The following is a 22,662-nucleotide window of genomic DNA, read 5'->3' on the forward strand; positions in this document are numbered from 1 at the left end:
CTTTATGCGTTCACTGTGGGAATCACAGGTATCCCTGCAGCAAACACAATTATTGCACCAAGTGGCTCTTGCACAACCACTGTACCAAAAAGCCTCCAGCCAATGCACTCCTTTGCTGTCCCAGCTCACACATCACATTTCTCATGTCATCATGGGAAAATTCCAGCAGCTGACCTAAGCACCCATTCCAGCAGCTAGCCTAAAGGAGCCCATCATTCTAGGAGGGAGGCTACCTCAATCTCTTGTTCCTCTTGCAAAACCAACTCCTTCCTTTAAGAACTGCAGCTGCAGCACGTATAGTCATTGGTTAATCCAGTAACCTGACCTGTTTCCCTGAGTCCTCAGGCACGGAATCAAGACAAGAAAGGGGGAGAGGTTCTTGCCCTTCTTGTTCCCAAACGTTTCGGCACGGGTTCGCCTCTTTTCCCTGAAGCTCTTCTGGGAAGGGCAAGTGAGGATAGGGTGGAATGCAGCCCTCGGAAAGTTTGAAAAGACAACAAACAGCTTAGAACTCTGTGGACAATTAAACCCCAAACCTTTCCATGGCCCAAAGAGACTCTGCCAAACACTACAAAATGCTAAGTGGGTGGCGGTGGGGAGATGGGATGGAGGGAGGGAGGAACACCTTCTCCAGAGCAGCAACTGCTTTAAAACATTTACACTTAGATGGTTCTGTCATCATCCAGCTCAGTTTGAGAAAATGCCTTCCGAGTGACAGCGGCACAAGGAACTATCTACTCAAAAAGGATTCCCCTGGATGCTTTGTGTATGCTTTAGCTCTCCTAAGAGATGTTTATGTTTATCCCTGAGGTTGCTTTGCAGATACGTGGGTGAGTTAGCTGGAGGGGGAAAGTTATTTTAATTGCAGCATTGAAGAAAGGAGTTGTGCAACAGAAAACCAGCAGCCGACCAGGGATATGATACCGGGTGCTTGTTATATTAACAGGATCCTATTGCTGTTTCAGCCTCCTTGAAATCTATCTCCTGCTCCCATTTTTACCAACAGAGGGGCAGTGAGGGTGGAGAGAAATGGCTAGCAAAAAGCAAATTTTCCCAACTGCTGTGTGAGCTCCAAAGCAGCCTCAATGTGCTTCCGGAGGGGTGTTTATCATGGAGTTGCTGGTAAGGTAAAGGTAAAGGGACCCCAGACCATTAGGTCCAGTCGTGACCCACTCTGGGGTTGTGGCGCTCATCTCGCTTTATTGGCCAAGGGAGCTGGCGTACAGCTTCCGGGTCATGTGGCCAGCATGACTAAGCCGCTTCTGGCGAACCAGAGCAGCACACGGAAACGCTGTTTACCTTCCTGCTGCAGCGGTACCTATTTATCTACTTGCACTTTGACGTGCTTTTGAACTGCTAGGTTGGCAGGAGCAGGGACCAAGCAACGGGAGCTCACCCTGTCGCGGGGATTCGAACCGCCGACCTTCTGATCGGCAAGTCCTAGGATCTGTGGTTTAACCCACAGCGCCACCCGCATACTTTTTCATATAAGTTGTTTGTTTGTTGCACTGTCTACACAATGTTATTGGCATCGAAATGCTAGCCCTTATTCCCCCCCCCCCCATATTTAATCTGGATTTATCATTTCTCCGGAAAACCCAGTGAGTTTCAAAAAAACAGCAACCTGTTGCTAGAGACCCATTTGTGGTATATGAGTGACCTGTTTACAATATTAAGCACCCATGTACATAATATGGTGCATGCTACTGGACAGCTATGTTGAGTTATGTAAATAGGGAGATTTCTCAAGGTCCACTGAGATAGAAGAGATGCTTTGCAGCACCTGGGCAGGATTTCAGTGCAGAAGCACCACCTCCAGGGCCAGGATGAAACCAATGAGCTACAGAGGGAAAGTACTTTCCATGTCCCAACCCTAGACCTCCAGGAGCAAATGGGTTTGCAGCACACAAATGTCCAAAAGGAAACTCGGCTGCAAGACTGTGTCAATGCCAGAAAGCTCCCAGGTTTGATCTCTGTGCTCTAAGTAGTGTCACTGCGGTGACCTGACAAGCCCTTGCCTTTTGTGTAACAGAGGCCGGCGAACGTCACTGCTACATCCCAGCCAGAGCGGAAAGAGCGCCCTCTAGTGTCCGTCGGGGCCCCCCGCGGATTCTCCCTTTTTTACCTGGGTTTAGCGGAATACGAAAGGGGAACTAGCGGGGGGAGGGGAGGGAGTTTCAATACTTGGGAAATCTGACTTCTGGGTTCAATATTCAAATGACGGCTGTCTTCTAAGAAATTCAAAACACTGACTGGAAGGTCTGCAAAACCAGCTGTGGTTTGATTTAAGTTAGAAGTGAATAATCGTCAGGATCTTTACCCTGAACTGGAGGGGGGAGGGAAATACCAGCTGCTGAGAGGCAATTGGGGTGGGGGGGGGGGAGCTACTGCCATTATGCTGATCCCCCAGAAGCAGCTAATGGGGGTGGGTGGGGGGCTGGGCTAGATAGATTCCTCTGTCTGATCCTGGAGGCTTCATCGTTTGTTCGTAAGAATGCATTTAGTCTTAAGCAAATTCCAGGAAAATCGCCTGCTTCACCCATCTCCCTTCACAGAGTAAGCCTATAAAGAAAGCTGAGGCTTCGCTCCTAACCCAATTTACCCGGGAGTAAGCCCTACTGAATTCAACAGAGCTTACTTCTGAGTAGAACGGTTAGGGTTGCGCTGCAAATTACTACCCTCGCTGGGACTCCCCTTCCTAATGCACGACAAACACAAACCTATAGGATTCCCTATAGCGCCCGTCCCATTCGCTATGGGAAGGACTTTCTTATCGCGGGGGACAGATGGTGGTGGGGAGAAAGAGGTGGAAGCCTCTTTCTTTTCACGCGTGCCCGCGGAACCCGACTATCTTCCCGGAGCAACTCCACGTGGCTGCCCCCGGCCGCGAGCCTCCTCGAGCCTTTCTGGCCGGGGGAGACGTGACTCGCACCCCTCCTCCTAGTTCTTTCAACCAAGCGGTGGGCTCCAGCCGCGGCCAGGACCGAGGCGGCGGCAGGGGGGGAGGGTGGTGAGCGAGGCCTCACTGCCCGGAATGGGCTGGCCGCTGGCTGCCTGCCTAGGGCGCGCTCGCGAGGAAGCTGAGTTCCTGGAACCCGGAGGCGGGGCTGGCGGATGCTCTATAAAAACCTCCAGCAGGGGCTCTGGCGGCTTTGCAATTAGGACGAGCCAAGCGCGCAAAAGCCAAAGGGGCTGCCGCTTCCCTTGCAAAAGCCTCGCCAACAAGCCGTGCGCTGCCGGCGCCCCGCTTCCCGCTGCCTCGTTTCTCGTCGCTCCCCAGGTAAACCAGCGCCGACCCGGAGCTGACCCCCTCCTCCCAATCTTTCTTTTTTCCCCTCTCTCTCTGGCGTAGTTGGCCGGCCAAGCGCTCGGCTTTTGGAAGCGCGTAGACGGGATGGGGCGCTCGCTCGACCGTGCGCTCCGGAGAGGTGCCTGCATGGGAAGGCAAAAGCGAGCCGGGGAAGCCAAGGGCAAGGCGCGGGGGTGAGCTTTCCGACGTGCAGCGGACGGAGAGCAGAGGTAGTTCGCCCATAGGGGTCTCCCAAGCCGGGGTGCCACTTAGCTTCAGAGCCTGGCTCAAGGACACAGCCACCAACTCGGGGGGAACGCCTCGGAAGGTTTCCGGGCGGCTGGCAACCCCGCTTTGCCTGGGGAGGAGGATGGCGTGGGCCGGGCCCTGCGGGGCCGGAGCTGCCGGGGAGAAGCTGCCCTTTGTCTTTTAACACCTGCTCTTTTGCTTCGCCAGGTCCGTGTTCTAGCAAGCCGCTGCATCCGGCAGCAGCCCCGATCGCTCGGAAAGCTGGCTCCCTGCGCCATGGTCACCCACAGCAAGTTCCCCAGCGCCGGGATGAGCCACCCGCTGGACACCAGCCTGCGCCTCAAGACTTTCAGCTCCAAGAGCGAATACCAGCTGGTGGTGAACGCTGTGCGCAAGCTGCAGGAGAGCGGCTTCTACTGGAGCGCGGTGACAGGTGGGCAGGCCAACCTGCTGCTAAGTGCCGAGCCCACGGGAACCTTCCTCATCCGAGACAGCTCGGACCAGCGGCACTTCTTCACCCTCAGCGTCAAGACTGAGTCGGGCACCAAAAACCTGCGGATCCAATGCGAGGGGGGCACCTTCTCCCTCCAGAGTGACCCTCACAGCAGCCAGCCCGTGCCTCGCTTTGACTGCGTCCTGAAGCTGGTCCATCACTACATGCCCCTCCCCGAGCAACAGCCAGGGCAGGCACTGCACCCCAAACGTGCCTACTACATCTACTCAGGTGGGGAGAAGATCCCGCTGGTGCTGAGCCGCCCTCTCTCGTCCAATGTGTCCACCCTGCAGCATTTGTGTCGCAAGACGGTCAACGGGCACTTGGATTCGTACGAGAAGATGACCCAGCTCCCAGGTCCCATCAAAGAATTCCTGGACCAATATGACGCTCCCTTCTAAGTGGCTTCTTCAGTGGGGGTGGCCCACCACACAAGCACAAGGACAGGACTTGGAAAATGATGGCTAACAAGATTACAGGGCGAGACAAGAGACCTTTTTCCCATTCTGGCTTGTGGAATAAGAGGGACTGGGGGCATGGAGCAGGCAAGGAGCCTCTGCCCAGCACAGAGACGGTCTTGCTGTTGTTTGTTCTGGATGGTTTGCCCGTGGATGGGGTATTCTGTGCAAGAGACCGATGATGGTGCTTGACTATGGAACAGGCTGCTGCTCCTTCACACAATTGTCCTTCCCAGCTACAGCCCAGTAAATACTGTGTTTATCTGGCTTGTGCTGGGCATATCAGAATGGTTTGCAAACCTCCCTAACCCATGGACAGTTTACAAAGAGCATTTGCTCTGCACTGGCCCAGACCACCTCTAGTAACCTTTGACCAAAACCATTCTGCAGAGACAATGAAACTAATGCACTGGAATCCAGCTAGTGCCTGAAGACCGACTTTTCCTCAGTTTTAAGGGGAAACCTTTTTATATTGTTATTCATCTTTACCTCTCTCTCAACCTCCTGGAGGGGCAGAATATCTTTTCATCCAAAGCCTCTTCCTCAGAGGAACTGCCGCACATCCATACAGGGGACTAAGCCTTAAAACAAGCTCCACATCCTCTGATCCCATGGACCAGGGTTGTTACTGCACACTGCATGGGGGAATGCCATATACTCTCTGTGCAAGCAATGGAGGACATCATTTTACAAAATTGGCACCACTGCTTTTAGAAAACCTAAATGGATAATGAATGATCTAGCCATTTCCCCTAAAGCGTTATTCAACTTTGGCTCCTGCGCCCAGACTGATAATCTCTTGCCTTTATTCTTGGGTTTTCAGCTCATCAAAAAATGGTCTTGTATCTACACAGAGGTTGTGGATTTGCTTGGGCCCTAAATCGCACTGAATAACCGAAAAACATACAGGAATGTAGCAACAACAGAATTACCTGGAACTCTTATTATTTTTTTGTAAAAAAGGAAAAACCAAAAAAACTGTAACCAAAATTTTGTGTGTTCATCTTATTTTTCCATATCAGGGTTTTAGAAGGGCAGATGAGGTTTTGTTTTTACAGAAAGAAATGTTTACAGACCTGCCTTAAAAAATATATCATTCTGTCTTTTATAAAGATTCCACCCTTCAGCCTTGCAGGCTGTTAGACATGCTTGAATACTCAACCAAAAAAATCAAACTTGGAAGAAAACTTTGCACATCTATTTATATTTATAGTCAATGGATTTTAAAAATGACGTTCATTAATTTATAATAAAAGGCACTATTTTTTAAATGAAATGCTTGACTATCTTCTCTTTTCTTCCACTCCACCCTACTCCCAAACATTCAAAAGATACATGCATCCTGGACATGGCTTCTGCCATCCTCGTAACAGCATTAGAAAAGTTGAGGAGATACCATAATCTCTGCTATAGTCCTGCACTGCTAGAAAGGGCAGGCAGCTACATTGCAGCATCCTTGTGTAAAAAAAGGGAACTCTTCATGCTGGTGTTGGCCAGGCAGGGTCCCAGTTACTGTCAGGAAAGGTATCATCTCTTTGTAACCATTAATTACTGAATACTGGGGCAGTCATGTTGCAGGAAGCATGCAAAATGCACTTTGGGAATGACTGTCCACAATTTTCTGCTTAGGAAGGGAGGTTCTCTGGTAGATGTGGTTAATTCTAAAGCACAGTACTGGGAGCACAAGGGACAGAACTACTTATGATGGCAGCACAGCTTTGTCTTCAAGCACACACAACTATGAAACAGCAGTAAAGCAGTGTTGCTGTGTGACTGAAGTCAAGGTTCTGCTGCTGTTGCATGTAGTGCTATTCTTTGTGCTCCTGGTGCAACACTTTGAAGCAAGGCCAGAAGATCTACCAGCTACTAGACAATAGGGTGGCACGTGAGGGATTTTAGCTCAGAGACCGAGAACACAGGTTCAATCCCTGGTGGCTCCAGTGTTAGAACGTCCCAGGTTCAATCCCTGGTGGTGGTATAAAAGATCATCTGCTTAGAGCCTTTCAGGCGAAATGGACCAGTGATCTGATGTGATTGGATCAAGGCAGCTTGCTGTTTGGAGCAAGTTACCAGCAGAGATCAGGCAGTCTGAAAGCACTGAGCCCAGTCACCGCCGGCTATTTCCCTATTCCTGCAGCCATTCCCCCATCCCTACCCTGGCCCAGGTGGAATGGGACTAGAAAGAAGTTCATAGGAGGACATATGAGAAGGTGCTGCAGTGTGAAAGGCGTGGCCAGCACCCCAACTTGCCTGTCTACTGTGTCATTTAAGGTAAAGCACCAAAAGCAAACACACCCATGCTTCCCAGAAGCAAGCACATAAAAAGATGCATTCCTTTGGGTGTATAAACTTTCAGCGGAGCTTCATGCAATGGCTGAGGGAAATCTAGCTCTAGTTCCTGGTGTCTTATAGCTGGACCATTGGGAGGTGTGATAAGATAGCTTGTTTAGCTTGGGGAGATTTTCAAGGGCAGTGGAAAGTTCTGCAGAAGGACGTGCAGGCTGCCTGTCAGCTCCCTCGCTGTGTTTGCAAAAGGCTGCTGCTTTATCATTCTGGTATGTGTTAAAGAAATGGGAGTGGAAGAGGTGTCCTCTGATGGGTCCAGCAGAAGTCCTGGTCTTTTCCCACTTGTGCATTCAGGTGTGTATGATGTGCTATGTTTATGCATGCAGCCACCTTAATACAAGCATAACCTCTGTGGATTACACAATGGGATTAATCCCGAGGGAGCAGCCCAATCTCCCATTTCATCAACAAATGACAAAGAAGCAGCCTTCTGTAAGCACAGTGTAGAGGTAAAACCTATAGAAACTACTTTACATGAAACTGAATCAGGCATGGTTGACGGGTGTTTCTTGCCCACACCCCACCAAGTTGTAATCTTCCCCACCTTCTCTGCATTGCTCTCTGTAACTCTGCATATTAGACAGGTGCCACTTTCAAAGTTCATTTTCTCTGGTTTCGCCAGCCTGTCCTTTCATCACAATTTACTTTCTTCCTTTAAAAGCTCATGATGATACATTTAAATGCACACACAAACCATTTATTTTCCGCTGGTGCCCCCTTTATTTATTTTTCCTAAATGGCCACTAGTGTGCACAGAGCACAATGAACTCCTGGAACTTATTCCCTAATCTATTTGTGCATTCCAGCCACAGGAACAGTAGGGCAGCTCAAAATTTGGCTAATGCAGAAAGCAATCCATTCCTATCCTACCCATAATAGTGAATGCCCCTGCTTATTATGGCATTTACCCGACCCCCTTTACTACTACCACCATCACCACTCAGGCAAACATGTGGAGGCTTGATTTCATTTTGATTTGATTATTTAATTTCTATACCACTTAATGTCTCTAAGCAGTATTCAAAAGAGTAGCCACAACAGACAAACACTCAGCTCACCCGCAAAGGCCTCACATCAAGAAGAGTTCCTGCAAACAGCAGACTTCACTCTAGTCTCTCACTCTAGACTTGCTTTTTATGGGCAGGCCCAAGGTGGATGGTACTTCCTCAGGCTGCCCAAGGCTGTGTCCCATTCAGCTGCACTCTCCACACCCACTTCCAGGTACAGCAGGTTTGCTGGGTTTCCCAAGCAGTCCAGAAGTTGGGAAAAGGACCCCCCTCCACTCACAGCTCTTTCTTAGCCCTCTCCTCTCTTTCTCCTCCAGCTGCTTGTTAATTCTATCCATCCTTAAAGGATTCTCTCTCACCTGTTCACTGTTACTTTATTATGCAAACACCCATAAATCAGGCTGATTGATTCCCTTGAAATTGAGGTTCCTCCCAGGAAAGCGGAGGAAACCTCCATATACCTTTAAATCTCCTACCTGTTACTCCTTCCCTGCTTGCTTAGCAGCGTACCTGGCGCACTGATCAATTACAACAGACTTGGGAAAGAGCTGGCTGACAAGGCCAAGGATGCCTTTTCTGACTTATCTTCTGCTGGATTGGAAAATCTGCAGCTATATAAATGTTATCAGGCTTTGAATCTGGTAGATAAGGTTATGTTCTAAATCCACTGTCAGAGGCAGTATTCCTCTAAATAGACTCGGAATCATTCTCCACATCCTTAAAAAAGGCCAGAAAAATGCAGTCACCAAACTTAAAATGTGATTTAAAATTGTTTTGTGCGAAAGAACACATGAACACACACATCTTTAGATGACAGTTCCTTTCTCCAAGTCTTCGGGCTGAGTAAGATTTATTTGTTTGGGTGTAATTAATTTTATGGGGGCAGGGGTAAGATTTTCAGTTTATTTTAGCTTCTTGTTATTAGAGAATACGAATGGAGGAAGAAACAGAGGTGTATGTGAGTAAACATAACATGGGGATGAATGTATGAATAATCTTATTTATTATTACATTTTATCCTCCCTTTTTTACAGAGGGCTCACTTCTTCCCCTCTCCATTTTATCCTCCTAGCAACCCTGTAAGGTGGGTTAGGCTGAAAGACAGTGACTAGTCCAAAGTGACCCAGTGGCCTTTGTGCCTGAGTGGAGATTTGAATGCTGGTCTTCCAGGTTCTAATCCAGAACCATTACTCCACACTGGCTTGTCCCATGAGAATTCAATAAAGGAACATCCACTTGAACACCGAAATAGCAAGATGGACACTTTATAAGATGTTCAGGGAATTAATACACACTCCATCCTCTAATCAAGCAGGGGATTAATCCACACTTCGTAGACACAAAGCAGATTAATAATCAATTGGTTCCTTAATAATATATGACATCTGAGCATAGCAAACGTGTTCCTTGCAGACAGGAGAAGCAGTCTGGCAGTCTAATTCTTGATTCAATGGTGTGGACAGAGGAAGCAATGGTTTTCACAATGGGGAACAGGCACGTGTATATCATAGGCTTGTGCCAGGTTCAGGGAAACCACACAGTTCTCTCAAAGAAGATCACATCTCCCCTCTAATTTAATCCCAATTGAAACATGATTTCATTAGGCCACGGCGGAGGGAATAGGGGTTTTTTCTGGGAAGCTGCTTCTTGTGCCTTTAAATACTGAAGGGTGGTCCAAAGGTTCTGTGTTAAAGCTTTCCTCAAACCTGCTGCACTTTGCCGGTTGAATGTGCGCTTGTCATGCAAGTCTTAAAAAGCACAGGAGCTTGGCCAGGGAAACAAGGAAGCAGCCAGAAAAAAGGAAGGAAGACACACATGGAGTCAGGCCTTTCCCCTAGCCTGTGGCATGGCTGCTGTGTTTCTAGCCCTGTGGCTCCCTCTCACCCAAGCAGGGCAAATGGAAAGGAAAAGAATCGCTGCACGGGCTCTTTAAGCCCTGCCCCTGTCCAGCCCTTCTGGCCTATTGTCCCAGCCCTGCCAGGAAACCCTGATTCCCAGTCGGAGTTACAGCTATGTCAAGAATGTCCAGGCGCAGCAAGGCCGGTGGCGCCATGCCAGGCCCAGCCGAGGCACATCCCCAGCGTCAGTGCCATCTGATCCTGACCGGCACACCCCCCTCTCTCCTCCCTTGCTGGGATCTGGGTTTCCACGGCAACAGGATTAAAGGCTGGAATATCACTGTTTATTCTTCTGCCTGTGCCAGGAAATGAGAGGCCTTCGCGCTCCCTTTGCTCCCCGACTGCCATCTAGGGGGTAGTATTCATGGAAACGGTTGGGTAGGGGCCTGGCTGTTCCATGAAAATGAAGTGATTAATTGGCAAGGGGGAAAGGAGGAGGAGGAGGAGGGAGAAAATGAAGCAGCCAATCTGAGGAGAGAGTTGGGTGGGGTGCCCTCAATTTGTAGGTCCCTCGGAGGGGACTCTGCATGGTACATGTGAGAAGCAGTCTCTTACTGCCGGCCTGCATCTTCCAGGGAGCAGGCCACAATACATACACTGTTCCATCTGCTAAACAAAAATGCCCTTTTTAAACCTACAAGATTCCCCCCAAAAGACATTCACCGTAATCATTAAGAACCACCAAAGCGGGGAGAGTCGTTCCCACTCCAGCCTGCCGGGTTCCTTGACTTGGAGAATGCAAACTTTGTGCTCTGTGCGCAACATACCAGTCCTGTCTCACCAAATTAGTCGCAATTGCCTGGAATTTATTTTCTCTCCCCCAGCCCAGAATCGCGTGTCCCCTCAGCTGCTACGCTTCCCTTTTGCTTCAGGACCCAACACACTGCTGCAATCAGCTGCTGATTCAAAAAGTCCGGGAAGCTTTGTGAGTGCCTTTCGTTTCTTGGAACGTCCCCCAGTCAGCAATGACGTGCTGGAGGAGCAGCAAACCTTTAAGCAGAAGTTTCACAAGCCTCATGCTTTCCCCAGAAATGTCTCCTGCATCATATAGGGAAATGTGTCGGTGAATGTGTCAGTAAGTCGCAGTTCCCTTCCTTACTTCTTTACCAGCTCTGGGAACAAAGAGAATTTGAATCGTAATGGTGAGAGTTTACTTGATGGGGTGTGTGTGTGGCAAGTATAGCAGCTCAGCTGAACAGAGAAATTAATATTTGGGCCTGGTTTCGCTGGCAGGAAATACCCTGTCCCAACAGGAAAAGTATCTCTACCAAATGCAGGATGCACAGCCCTTATCTAGCGCTTTACACAATTAACCAGTTCCTGTCGCTCAACGTTCTGAGAAAGTAAAACAGAAACTTTCCAGAATTATACCTGATTATTTGGCAGCCCTTTTGAACATTAAAAAAGTGGGTCTCGATTCATTCAACCCAATTGCATGCAAATTAGATTGCAAATCCAATAGAACAAGGAGAAAGTTGCTGCATGTACAGAACTTAATCATACACTCATTACTCATTCTCCACCTTACCCCATACTGAGATTTTGCAAAATTCATATTAGCTCTCATGCTCTGCCTTATTTGGGTCAAGATTATGTTGTGTGATCATCTGGAAAGAACAAATGAACTCTGCTTTGGTTGATAAGGCTGTCATATTGAAGGGAGTGGTGGAGGGGGTAGAGTCAGGTTGCTGATGAGAAAAAGGAGCCTTACCCATGGAATGCATAGTAGCAGCAAGGTGTGGAGAAGTTCTTCAGCTTTTCCAGATGTGTGGCCAGAAAAGGGTTGGCATTTTGACAGTTTTGATTCTTCTCTTCACAGAGGTTTATAAAAGGGCCATTACTAAATGACTGCCAATTTGCTTTAATAGAAAAAGGGGCCTTGGTCATAATGTTTGAACTTAAAATGCTTCTGAATCAACAGAGGGGCAGTTGTTGCAAAACAAAAACAAAACCCCCCATCACACATCATGGGTAATTCAGAAAAAGGCTGTTTCAGATAAATCAGAGGCATGCATCAATGACACAAACAAGGTAGTGTTCTCGCTACAGCAGGGATAGCCAACATGGTGACCTCCATATGTTGTTAGACTACAGCTCCCATCAGCTTCAGTCAGCATGGCCAGTGGTCAGGGATGATAGGAGTTGCAGTCTGAAGGGCACCCCATTAGTTACCTCTGATCTAGAGAATATGACAATAATGAAAAGATGTATATTTTGATATAATTATCATATACAAGTTATACATTAATGGGTAAATTCCTTATAGACACCTACTACAGCTTTGTTAGCAGGCTGGATAACCTCAGTTGGTTAGAGCATGGTGCTGATAATACCAAGGTTGCAGGGTCAATCCCCATAAAGGACAGCTGCATATTCCTGCATTGCAGGAGGTGGACTAGATGATCCTCAGGGTCCCTTCCAAACCTAGGATTCTATGATTAATGGGCTGCATCTTCTATGGTTTAGGTTAGGATATAAGAGGTGGATTTAAGGCAGCACTGGGCGCCAAACCTAGGGGGCACCGCAGGGCACCACAACTGTAACAGTGAATTGAACAGAATGGATAGGCGGGGGAGGAGGGGCAGGGAGAGCAAATTTTGGGCCTTGCACAAGGTGCTGCTGAATTTTTAAAGACCAAAGACTGCCCCTAAAAGGGTCACCACACACCCCAAAGGGCAACTACTAAAACTGACTTAACAGACGTTAACCAAATGAAAGGATTCTTAAGACTATATCCAAGACTGCCCATGGGACACATAATTTCTCAAGAGCTTCATACATCAGTTTCACAATGCAGAGCAGTGGCTGTCAACTTTTCCAGATCTGACACACACTTCAACCTGCACCTGTAACGAGAGACTTTGCTTGCTCATTTATTTATTTTGCTTTTCCTTCCAACAGACTTTCTCCTTTCCTATTTCTTCCTCCTTTCTCTATCACTTGCTTTTTTCCTTCTCCTTCTTCCTCACAGAACTGTATGATATTCTGCTGCCCTGCTAATGCATCTGTACTCTAGTCCGCAAATGTTTATGCCACGCAATAAACTTCTTAGCCTTTAAGGTGCTGTGAGATGCTTGCTTGTCCGCATAATGTAACCTGACCAGGATGCAAGCTGTGCATGATATCAGAGTGCATGCAGATTGCTATATTCTCTGGCATTTATTAGAATACACCTGTGAGAAAGTGCAACACACCCTGTCAAGATCACTGTGTTGGTATATGGGAGTTTGGTTCTCCTTAAGTGTTAAATTATACTTTTCTATAGGTGTTCCTTTGGAAACAGTGCTGGCTGCTACGCCCTTTTAATTCTTTCTCAACCTGCATACTTGTAAAACAAACTTCTCTTTTCAATCACCAGTGTGCTTTTCTTCAAAAGACACTGACCCTGCAAACATTGCCCTGAGTTTCCCATGAATCTGGGGACAGAGAACAAAACCATTTTCAACACACACGCAGTTGGAGGAGTGGTGGGTGGAGTTTAGCAGCAACATCACAAGATCAGACAGCACAAGAAATTCATTACAACTACTACTTCTGGCTGACTAGAACATCATGTGGCAGCACTGTTTGTCATTCATTTAATCCAGAAGTTTTCAACCTTTTTCAGTCCACAGATCCCTTGACATTCTTTCTGCAGTACCCCTGTGGGACTCAGGAGCCCAGTAATGTCACCCCTTGCCTGCAGTGCTGGCAGCCTCTCACACTTTTTTGAACACCCTCCCTTGTGGAGTGTTCCCTCAGCCTTTTCTCCTCTCCCTTCTTCTTGGGAGTCCTCCAGGCAGCTGCTGCTTGCCCCCTCCCCCAAGAGAAGTGCCTCTTCACACTGCCCCACAGGGGCCTGGGACTTGTCTGTCCATTCCCAACAGCAAGGGCTAGTGGACTGGCTGGCTGGGCTCCCTTGCCCACTTGCTTGCTTACTCCGAGGCCACCTCAGTTCCTGGCAGCCAGCACCCCATGGCCAGCCCCAGAGGCACCATTTGCCTGGGGAGCTCATAGCCAGGGCTGTGCAACAAACAGCTGTGCAAGCCTTTTGTTATGTACTGATGTTCTCACCCTGTGCCAGCAGGGGGATACTGTAGATAGTTATGCAAATGAAGGATCGAAAGTGACGTTCAGTGATTGGATAGTTTGTATGCAAATGAAGGATCGAAAAGTGACGTTCTGTGATTGGATAGTTTTAGAAAGTTGCAACAGTTACAATTGTTCTGGAGCTCTATATAAGCAGGCTGACTGAGCTCCTCAGTTAGTTCTGTTCCAGCTTACAAATAAAGAGCTGCTTTGGAAGAATCGCTGTGTCATCTGATATGTTCGCCCACAACTTAACACCTTTGGAGGCAGAGACAGGAGATGGCATCAGAGGAGGGAGGGAAGGAAAGAGGGACAGAGGCCAGTGTTGCCCACGGTACACCTGGCCATCATTCAAGGCACCTAAGGGCACACTGGTTGAAAACCACTGATTTAATCCATCATGATGCAGGAAGCTTTCTGCAATCTCCCTCCACCCACCTCCAAATGTAGGGAAGTTTTTGACATTTTCTTCATAAACTGGGCTGCAGTGCTTTGTCAATTAATCTGTTAAATTAAGAAACTTTGTATCTATTTAAAATGTCTCCCTGAAGAATCAGGGTGCAGATACTTTTTAAGGAAACTTTTCATGCAAGTACAGTACAGTCGTACCTTGGAAGTCGAATGGAATCCGTTCTGGAAGTCCGTTCGACTTCCAAAACCAAATTGCAGCTTCTGGTTGGCTGCAGGAAGCTCCTGCAGCCAATCAGAAACCGTGGAAGCCCCATCGGACGTTCGGGTTCCAAAAGTACGTTCACAAACCGGAACAATCACTTCCGGGTTTGTGGCGTTTGGGAGCCAAAATGTCCGAGTTCCAGGGCGTTCGACAACCAAGGTACGACTGTACATACCAAAATCTAAGGTGAAAGAAGAATTTCCCCTTTTCTCTTGCACAGGAGGGAATGCTACTTCTGAGATGTGAGACAAATATGTGTGTTTCCCTGATTGGAAATAATTGCTTCCCCATAGGACCAGCTTAAACAAAGAATCTATCAAACATGTGGAGAAAGTTGTGTGAATTCGTTCTGCTTCTCCAGAGTGAACAAATCCTTTCTACAGCTGCTAACAGCAACACTATTCTGAGCACATTCTCATTGTACGGGCAAGCAGTGGCGTAGCGTGGGGGGTGCCAGGGGTGCCGGCCGCACCGGGCGCAACTTCTGGGGGGGGCGCGAGTCCAGAGGGAAGGGGAACGCCCCTCGCTCAGCCCGCGCATCCCTCGCCCGCCGGCAGCTTCTCCTCCTCGCCTCGCTCAGCGCCGCCGCCGCGGATGCCGCCCAGACCCCCCAGCGCCCAGGGCCATTTCCCGGGGAGCCTCCTCTGGCACATGCCCCGCGCAGGAGGAGGAGGGGGAGGCGGCTCCGGGATGCTCCCTCCCGCCCCGGGAGGCAGAACGCAACGCACAACACACACACACCCTGTCGCCCCCGCGGCAGAGCAAGGCAGCCAGACGCGGAGCAGGGAGAAAGGCTCGGGCTCACCTTGGGGCAGCCTCCGGAGAAGCGAGTCCCGAGGAGGAGGAGGAGGAGGAGGAGGAGGAGGAGAAGCCGCCGCTGCCGCTGCCGCCGCCGCCGTGCGCCCCCAGCACCGGGAGAGAGGCCGCTGGCCGCCCGGCGGGCCGTGGTTCCTTCCTCCGTCGGGCGCCCAAGGGGAGGGGGCTTTGGCTGCCTCGGCCCGCGGGGGCTCCACAAATAATAAATTTAATAAATTCCTTTTTTTAAAATAAGATATTTATTAAAGTTTTCAATTTTATACAAAGAGAAAAATGCAAAAAATAGAAAAAATATATATTAAAAACACATAAAATTCACAACTTATTTTTCAATAACATATTTCCCTGACCTCCTCATACCTCCCCTTCTTGTTTTCTAGTTCAAATTATTTGTTCAGCAAATCCTTATCTCATAGCATTACCGCTAAATAACACCTTATTTTCTATCCAAGTTCTTGAAACTTAAACTTTTACTTTAAAAAACCATTTTTTCATAACCTTTTATACCATTACAGCTAGAAACCACTTAACGTAATTTCAATCCAACATCATTCAACATTCCTTAATATTGCAGTATTTCTGTAAATAGTCCTTAAATTTCTTCCAATCTTCTTCTGCCGACTCTTCTCCCTGGTTGCGGATTCTGCCAGTCATTTCTGCCAATCCCATGCAGTCAATCAACTTCATCTGCCATTCTTCCAGAGTGGGTAAATCTTGCGTCTTCCAATACTTTGCAATGAGTATTCTTGCTGCTGTTGTAGCATACATAAAAAAAGTTCTATCTTTTTTAACACCAACTGGCCAACCCAGTGGCGTAGCATGGGGGGTGCAGGGGGGGCCGGCCACACCGGGCGCAACATCTGGGGTTAGGGCAAATCCATGGGTTAGGGGGCGCAAATCCACAGGTTAGGGGGCGCAAATCCATGGGTTAGGGGGCGCAAATTACTTGCCTTGCCCCGGGTGCTGACAACCCACGCTACGCCACTGCGGGCAAGCACAAGGTGAGGCTCCAGGGACAGAGGGAATGAATAGAGACCAAATAAACGTGTGAGTTGAAACAGGCTACAACTTTATTATTTATGGCAGAACTTTTCTGGGTACTGCAGGGCCTTTTACAGTCTGGCCCGAAAGAGGTAACGGAACTGATGCTGTGACATGTTTTGCAAAGCATTTTGAGGATAAAATTGCTTGCATCTGGAAACTTCAGCTGGTGCAAAATTCAGTGGTCAGGATAGCTCGAGGGGGGGAGGCAGTTTGAGAATATAATGCCAATCCTGGCCTGACTGCACTGGCTGCCAATTGGTTTCTGAGCCCAATTCAAAGTGCTGGTTTTTTAAATGGCTCGAGATCACAATACCTCAAAGACCACCTCTCCAACCCGGACCCTGTGGTCATCATCTGAGGCCCTTCTTCGTGTACCTCCTCCATGAGAGGTCTTGGAGGATGTTAACACAACAGCAAGCCTTTTCTGCTGTAGCTCCTCACTTGTGGAATACTCTCCCCAGGGAGGCTTGCTAGGCGCCTTCGTTGCATATCTTTAGGTGCCAGGCAAAAACATTCCTCTACTCCCAGGCCTTTGGATATTTATACGATCTATGGCCTTTCAAACTGGAAGGGGGTATTGTTTTTGTTTGTTATTATGTTATGCATTTTTTTGATTCCATATTGTAAACCACCCCGTGATCCTCAGATGAAGGGTAGTATAGAAGTCTAATTTAATGATGATGATGATTGATGATGGTGTCAGTGGGATTGGCATGGCAGTAGGGCAAGGATTGGATATTGATTCAAGCAGCCTCTCCCTGGGCACATGACAATTGTAATGTATGCCCATCAAAGATCACATTAGACATTTAGGCATTCAACAAATGAATATCCGCCCTTCAAATAGGAAGTTATGAAAACAGATCAAAGAGGAAGGAGATGTTTCCCCTGAAGACGGGATCGGGGAATGCATACTTATTCTGGGAGGGTATAATATGGCAAGATCTTGCATTGCCGCAAGAGGCATCTGAAGCTCATGTGTGGGCAGCAGAAGACACTCAGATTGGATCCACCCAGTTTCCAGTTACTGGAAACAGAGACACACCAGCAAAATCCCATGGTGTATAAACTCCATACATCAAAGGGTCACGAGGACTTGATCTCCTTCTGAGTATAAACGCATCAGCATATGAGCTGACTGTCCCTTGCTCATCCTATCTAAATGTATTAATGTGACAGGTATGGTGGGCAGCACTTTTTTTTTCCCTTAGAAAAGCCGTATGAACCGGCCACATACATCTCAAACAGTTACAAGCTCCTTGAAGTTTAATTTGACATTTCTTCAATTTTTCAGTATGTACACGGTTCCTTAAAGTTTGCAGCTACTTACCTATGTTCCTGTGGCCTAATACCATATTTTAGTATTATTTCTAAGAGTGGAATGAGATGAGAGGAGTTCTAAAGTCATCTCTTTCCAGCCCATGCCACGCTTCCAGGCCTCCACTTTTGTCTAATTTTTAATCATCTCGCTTCGTGACCGTTCCCCTAACAAATTTCTTTTTCAACATTTCCCCCTTTCCAGCTGCGTATTTACTAATACAAACCTCTTTCCTTCCGTTTTGTTTGGGGTTTTTTTTGTCCTTTTCTTTGATTTTGCACATCTCAGCATACCTTGCAAATATCCGACTTTGTGCAAATCTCACATAACAAATACAAGTTATCACAAAAGGAACTTGCCCGGAAGTAAAGCTGTGCAGGGACAACAACAAGTGAAGGAAACATGAAGGATTATAAAAGTACTGCAGTGGTGTGGACCACTTTAAGTTTCGTAACAACAACTTCACAAAGTCCTAATGGCAAAAACAGCAGAGCATTCACAGTACCACCATTTCAATGACTCTCACATGCACTTCAGATTTTTATTTTTATTTTTATTGGATTTGATATCCCACTTTATCACTACCCAAAGGAGTCTCAAAGCAGCTAACATTTTCCTTTCCCTTCCTCCCCCACAACAAACACTCTGTGAGGTGAGCAAGGCTGAGAGACTTCAAAGAAATATGACTAGCTCAAGGTCACCCAGCTGCTGCATGTGGAAGAGCGGGGAATCAAACCCAGTTCACCAGATTATGAGTCTACTGCTCTTAACCACTATACCACACTGGCTCTCTAGATTTCTGTACTCCGCGTTAATTAATCTAGGGCAGGAATGGGGAAACTGGCAGTCCAAGGGCCACATTCCCTTTTGGGAGACTTCATGCGTGCTGCATTCAAGTGGTGGGTAGGGCCAGAGAAAAAAAAGTGGAGGGAGAAATAGATGCACTTCTAGACACAAAAGTCAAAGGTTTCTGTACATGCACATGCCCCTCTCCATCCTTCTTCCAGGAAACAAGCAACATCATAATTGTTCAAGGACACATTCCAGTCAGGCAAAAGCACATGAATAAAGCATGAAGGGGGCAGGGACTAGTGAGGTGTGTGGCTTCGGGTGGAACATGGCCAAGTGAAAGTCCCAAGGGCCAAATAGAGAGGCCCCCTGCTCTAGAATAACTGCTGCCATCACAATAACCAATACAGATTACAATCCCCATTTGAAACTAGAGCTGTGCACACACTCCTGTTTACTCTGCATCCGGCGCACTCCCACCACTGATTTGGGAAGTGGTGTACACACGACATTAGTCACTATCCATATCCTGTATCTATCCTGTCATTTCTTACGAAATACTGCGTTTTTGATGCATTTCCCCCAAATCAGCTCTGATCCAAGTTGAGGGGAAAAAATGACCTGGCTGCATTTTAAGCCTCAGGCAGAGTAGGAAGCGCCAGGATATATAGCATATCCTATTGAAAGAAGCATTTGTAGTTGTGACATAATTACTGGAGTTTATTGCTTCCCAGTCAAGACACTGGATAATTCCCAGCTGCACACAATTCCTGCTCTTGGCGGCCTATTCCTGCTTAGTCTGGGCTGAGTCAAGAATAACCCACAGAATAGGTCAGGGAAGGGAGGAGCATAAGGCTTCCCATTATTCAGTGACTGCTCATCTTTGTGCCTGAATTTCTTCACTCATCGCTTCCCAGAGAAGCTCAGGAACAGACTGAACTACAGCTGGGCATTTACAGTAATCCCCCGTGTTCCTTCACTTCCCAGGTCAGCCCATTCTCCTCGAACAAGTTATGACCCTTCAGGACAATTCAGAATAATGAATTCGGAAATCTGTGCCCATATAGTTGGCACAGTTGGAAATACGCACCCAGGTTGGCAGCAGCATTGCTAAATGGCACCTTTGAGACATCATCAACCAACTACTGCATAAATAGTTGTGTATAAGTGGCAGTGTTCTACAATATTGTTATCTTACAGTAATAAACAAGAACCAAGAAGAATTCAAATTTAAGGTCTCATCCAAACTTCCATTTACACCATGTTTCTAGGAGTGGGCTTTAAAGCTCTGTCTCTGAGCGGGTGTTTTTGTTTTTTTGTTTTTGTCCTGGCACTTTTTCCTGGGATAACCTACTTTTTACTGTGGAATCAGAGCAAATGGCAATCAGGTTTTCCTCGGGTTGCTGCTTGTTCCAATTCAATGGTAAACCACGGGTTTTCCTGGGGAAAGTGGCGGGACAAAAAAAATTGGTTGGACACAGAGCTTTAAAGTGCAGATCTGTGCCTGGAAAGCCCAGTGTAAAATAAAGTATGGAAGGACTCTTAGTTTCTCTCTGGTCTACACAATTGCAGCAGGATCCAGGCCTCAAAATCAGGCTGCTGCAGCAGCATCTGTACTATGAAACTGAATTGTATTTGAAACCAGTTGGACAATTATTACTTTCCCCAAAGAATCCTGGGAACTATACTGGGGAGAATTTTCTCCACATCATTTCAAATTTCATTTGGGCTGGGAAGGTGGCAGTGAGGCAAAGAGAGTTAAGGGTGGGATGAGATACACAACAAGGTACAAAACCTTTCTCAATACCTTCAAGGTAACTCCAATTGCGGAAAAGTAGTGCATTTTGAATGATGTTATTATATCTATACATCAGAATAACTACAGGGGTGTTATCAGCATAGAACAAGGATCCACACCACCTGAGGTGTATGTAAATTATTAGTGCCTAGGTGTGCACACCTACATTAGCACACATATACATTTAATTGTCTATCACTCAATGTATAGATAAGGTGTGAGCCTAAGAAATCATTGTGTGTGGTCTGACAGACCGGAGGAAGAGAGTTCTCTCTTCTCCCTTCCTGATATCGGGGTGTGTGTGTGGTGTTGTTGTTGTTGAGCGTTTTCAGAAGCCTACCATTCTCAGGGTTTGTTTTCTGGGAAGCTATGACTTTAACTGTAAATTTTTAAGCTAGTTTAAATGTGCTGTGGAGACGAGAGTCTTACCAATTTGTGCCACCAGCCTTTCTTCAGGGAAGTGGAAGCTCTTAACAGAAGTGTGAGCGCATACTGCTGCAATGGGAGTAGGAGGGAGAGGAAAGGAACTCTGGCGCGTATTTGGGGAGGCAGAGTTGGCTCATTTGAAGTGCTGTGTACATATCCATAGCAACACGTTTTCTGTTGCTCCATCTCCAATGAGGCCTACGGTAAACTCGTAAAAGGAGACGGGCAGCTGTGCATTCCTCACTTGTTCCATTAGCAAAACTCCTCTCTGAGCCCAGACCTTCCCTTCTAGCCAAAGCAACCAAGAGCCATGAGATCATCAGATTCTTCCCTCCTCTCCACCCCCTGCCCCCCCGCCAGGCCCTCACTACCACCACAAGGCTTCCCAGGGCCTGTGAATAAAATCAAAGCAGAGGTGGCAAAGATCTCAAGTCAGTCTTTGCAGCCCAGGTTGAATTCTTCATCCGCTGAACTGGAACACGGCAATATAAGGCATAAATGTATGACCATAGCAGTGGAAATTGCTATGGTCCCTAGGATCCTAATCCATCCAAATGACACAGATGATGAATATGTAGTGACCAGAAACTCGAAAAAGACGGATAGGAGGACACAATAAATTCAGATATCAACAGAGCAGTGTTTCACAAACACTCTTTTTTCTGGATTAAAACTGGAAGAATAGTGACACTTTACATTCTGTTCTCAAAAAAGTAAATATATTCTTGATCAGCTCCCAGAACAATAAGCACAACCACTGACTGTATAATGCCTACTATATGGTTTTCATTCCTCTCCTTTGCCTTGTCAGGGTTACATCTATTTTGGAGAAAAGGCAGCCATTCAACCTTACAGACAGTGGGTGGGTGGGGGAGTGTTTCACTGTCAGGTCTGCATGGGGCTTCCCCATTCCAAGGGGCACTGCATTGCAGATGCATCCACCCAACTCAGTGGCTTTGATTTTTATTTTTTTATTTTTTACATGGACACAAATCTGACAACTAGAATGGCAATATTGAAAAACCAGTGGTGAAACATTTCAACCTCCCAGGGGTAATTGACGGTAAAGTGGCCATTCTTAAATAAAGGATCTTCAAAGGGAGACTGCAATGTGAAACCACTGAATTACAGTTAATCTAGAGGTTCAATGCTATCCCTTGTGGACTGAATAGGGACAATTCATTTTTATCAGTTGGTTAGAGCGTTGTGCTGATAATGCCAGGGTTGCTGCATGGGGCAGCTGCATATTCTTGCATTGCTGGGCATTGGTCTAAAATCTAGATGATCCTCAGGGTCCCTTCCAACTCAACCATTCTCTGATTCTACATGCATTTGGCTTACCAGTGCCAGGATATCTGCTATTGACAACTGCTTTGTGAAGGACCACGGTTAATTAATTTTCACCATCTGCTCTTTCTGTGTTTCATTACCCACTGACCTCATTGTTTACAATACCCCCCGCAAACCATGTATATATGTTACCCTGCACCTCAGAACAGCACTCACACATCTGATGCTGTGAATTGTAGTTCACAAAAGCTTATGCCATTATAAATTTGTTTGTGTGTAAAGTGCCTGATATGTATTGAAGTGCTCACCCTGGCCACCAGGGGTATTGTGTACTGTACAGTAGTACCTTGGGTTAAGTACTTAATTCGTTCCTGAGGTCCGTACTTAACCTGAAACTGTTCTTAACCTGAAGCACCACTTTAGCTAATGGGGCCTCCTGGTGCTGCCGCGCCGCTGGAGCACAATTTCTGTTCTCATCCTGAAGCAAAGTTCTTAACCCGAAGTAATATCTCTGGGTTAGCGGAGTCTGTAACCTGAAGCGTACGTAACCTGAAGCATATGTAACCCGAGGTACCACTGTATATAGTTGTCACTCAGGTCCACGTCAGTTAATTTAGGCGGGAAACCCTGGGGTGCTGTTGTTACCATGTTGACAGCCGGCTGCCTATAAAAGCAGGTTGGCTGAGCTGTTCAGTTCCAG

At 47.2% G+C, this 22,662-nt stretch overlaps 2 protein-coding genes and 1 long non-coding RNA gene across 4 annotated transcripts in view; 2 read left to right on the forward strand and 1 right to left on the reverse strand.

Moving 5' to 3' along the window:
- Positions 1-22,662, reverse strand: part of PGS1 (phosphatidylglycerophosphate synthase 1) — a 125,292-nt gene that overhangs the window by 50,621 nt on the left and 52,009 nt on the right. The gene's annotated exons all lie outside the window — the stretch shown is intronic.
- SOCS3 (suppressor of cytokine signaling 3) lies at positions 3,062-5,765 on the forward strand. The gene is made up of 2 exons (XM_080996226.1): positions 3,062-3,280; positions 3,746-5,765. The coding sequence occupies exon 2, from the start codon at positions 3,815-3,817 to the stop codon at positions 4,430-4,432; it is 618 nt and encodes a 205-aa protein (XP_080852352.1). The 5' UTR covers positions 3,062-3,280; positions 3,746-3,814; the 3' UTR covers positions 4,433-5,765.
- The window catches only part of LOC308470691, a 45,704-nt gene continuing 31,920 nt past the window's right edge, over positions 8,879-22,662 (forward strand). The window contains exons 1-2 of one of the 2 annotated variants that reach the window (XR_013982561.1): positions 8,879-10,095; positions 10,613-10,882. This is a non-coding gene — a long non-coding RNA (uncharacterized lncRNA). Of the gene's footprint in view, positions 10,883-22,662 lie in introns of both variants that reach the window. The other variant, XR_013982560.1, reaches the window with a different exon arrangement.

Source organism: Podarcis pityusensis, assembly GCF_964106645.2.
Source record: "Podarcis pityusensis genome assembly, chromosome: 2".
Lineage (NCBI taxonomy): Eukaryota > Metazoa > Chordata > Lepidosauria > Squamata > Lacertidae > Podarcis > Podarcis pityusensis.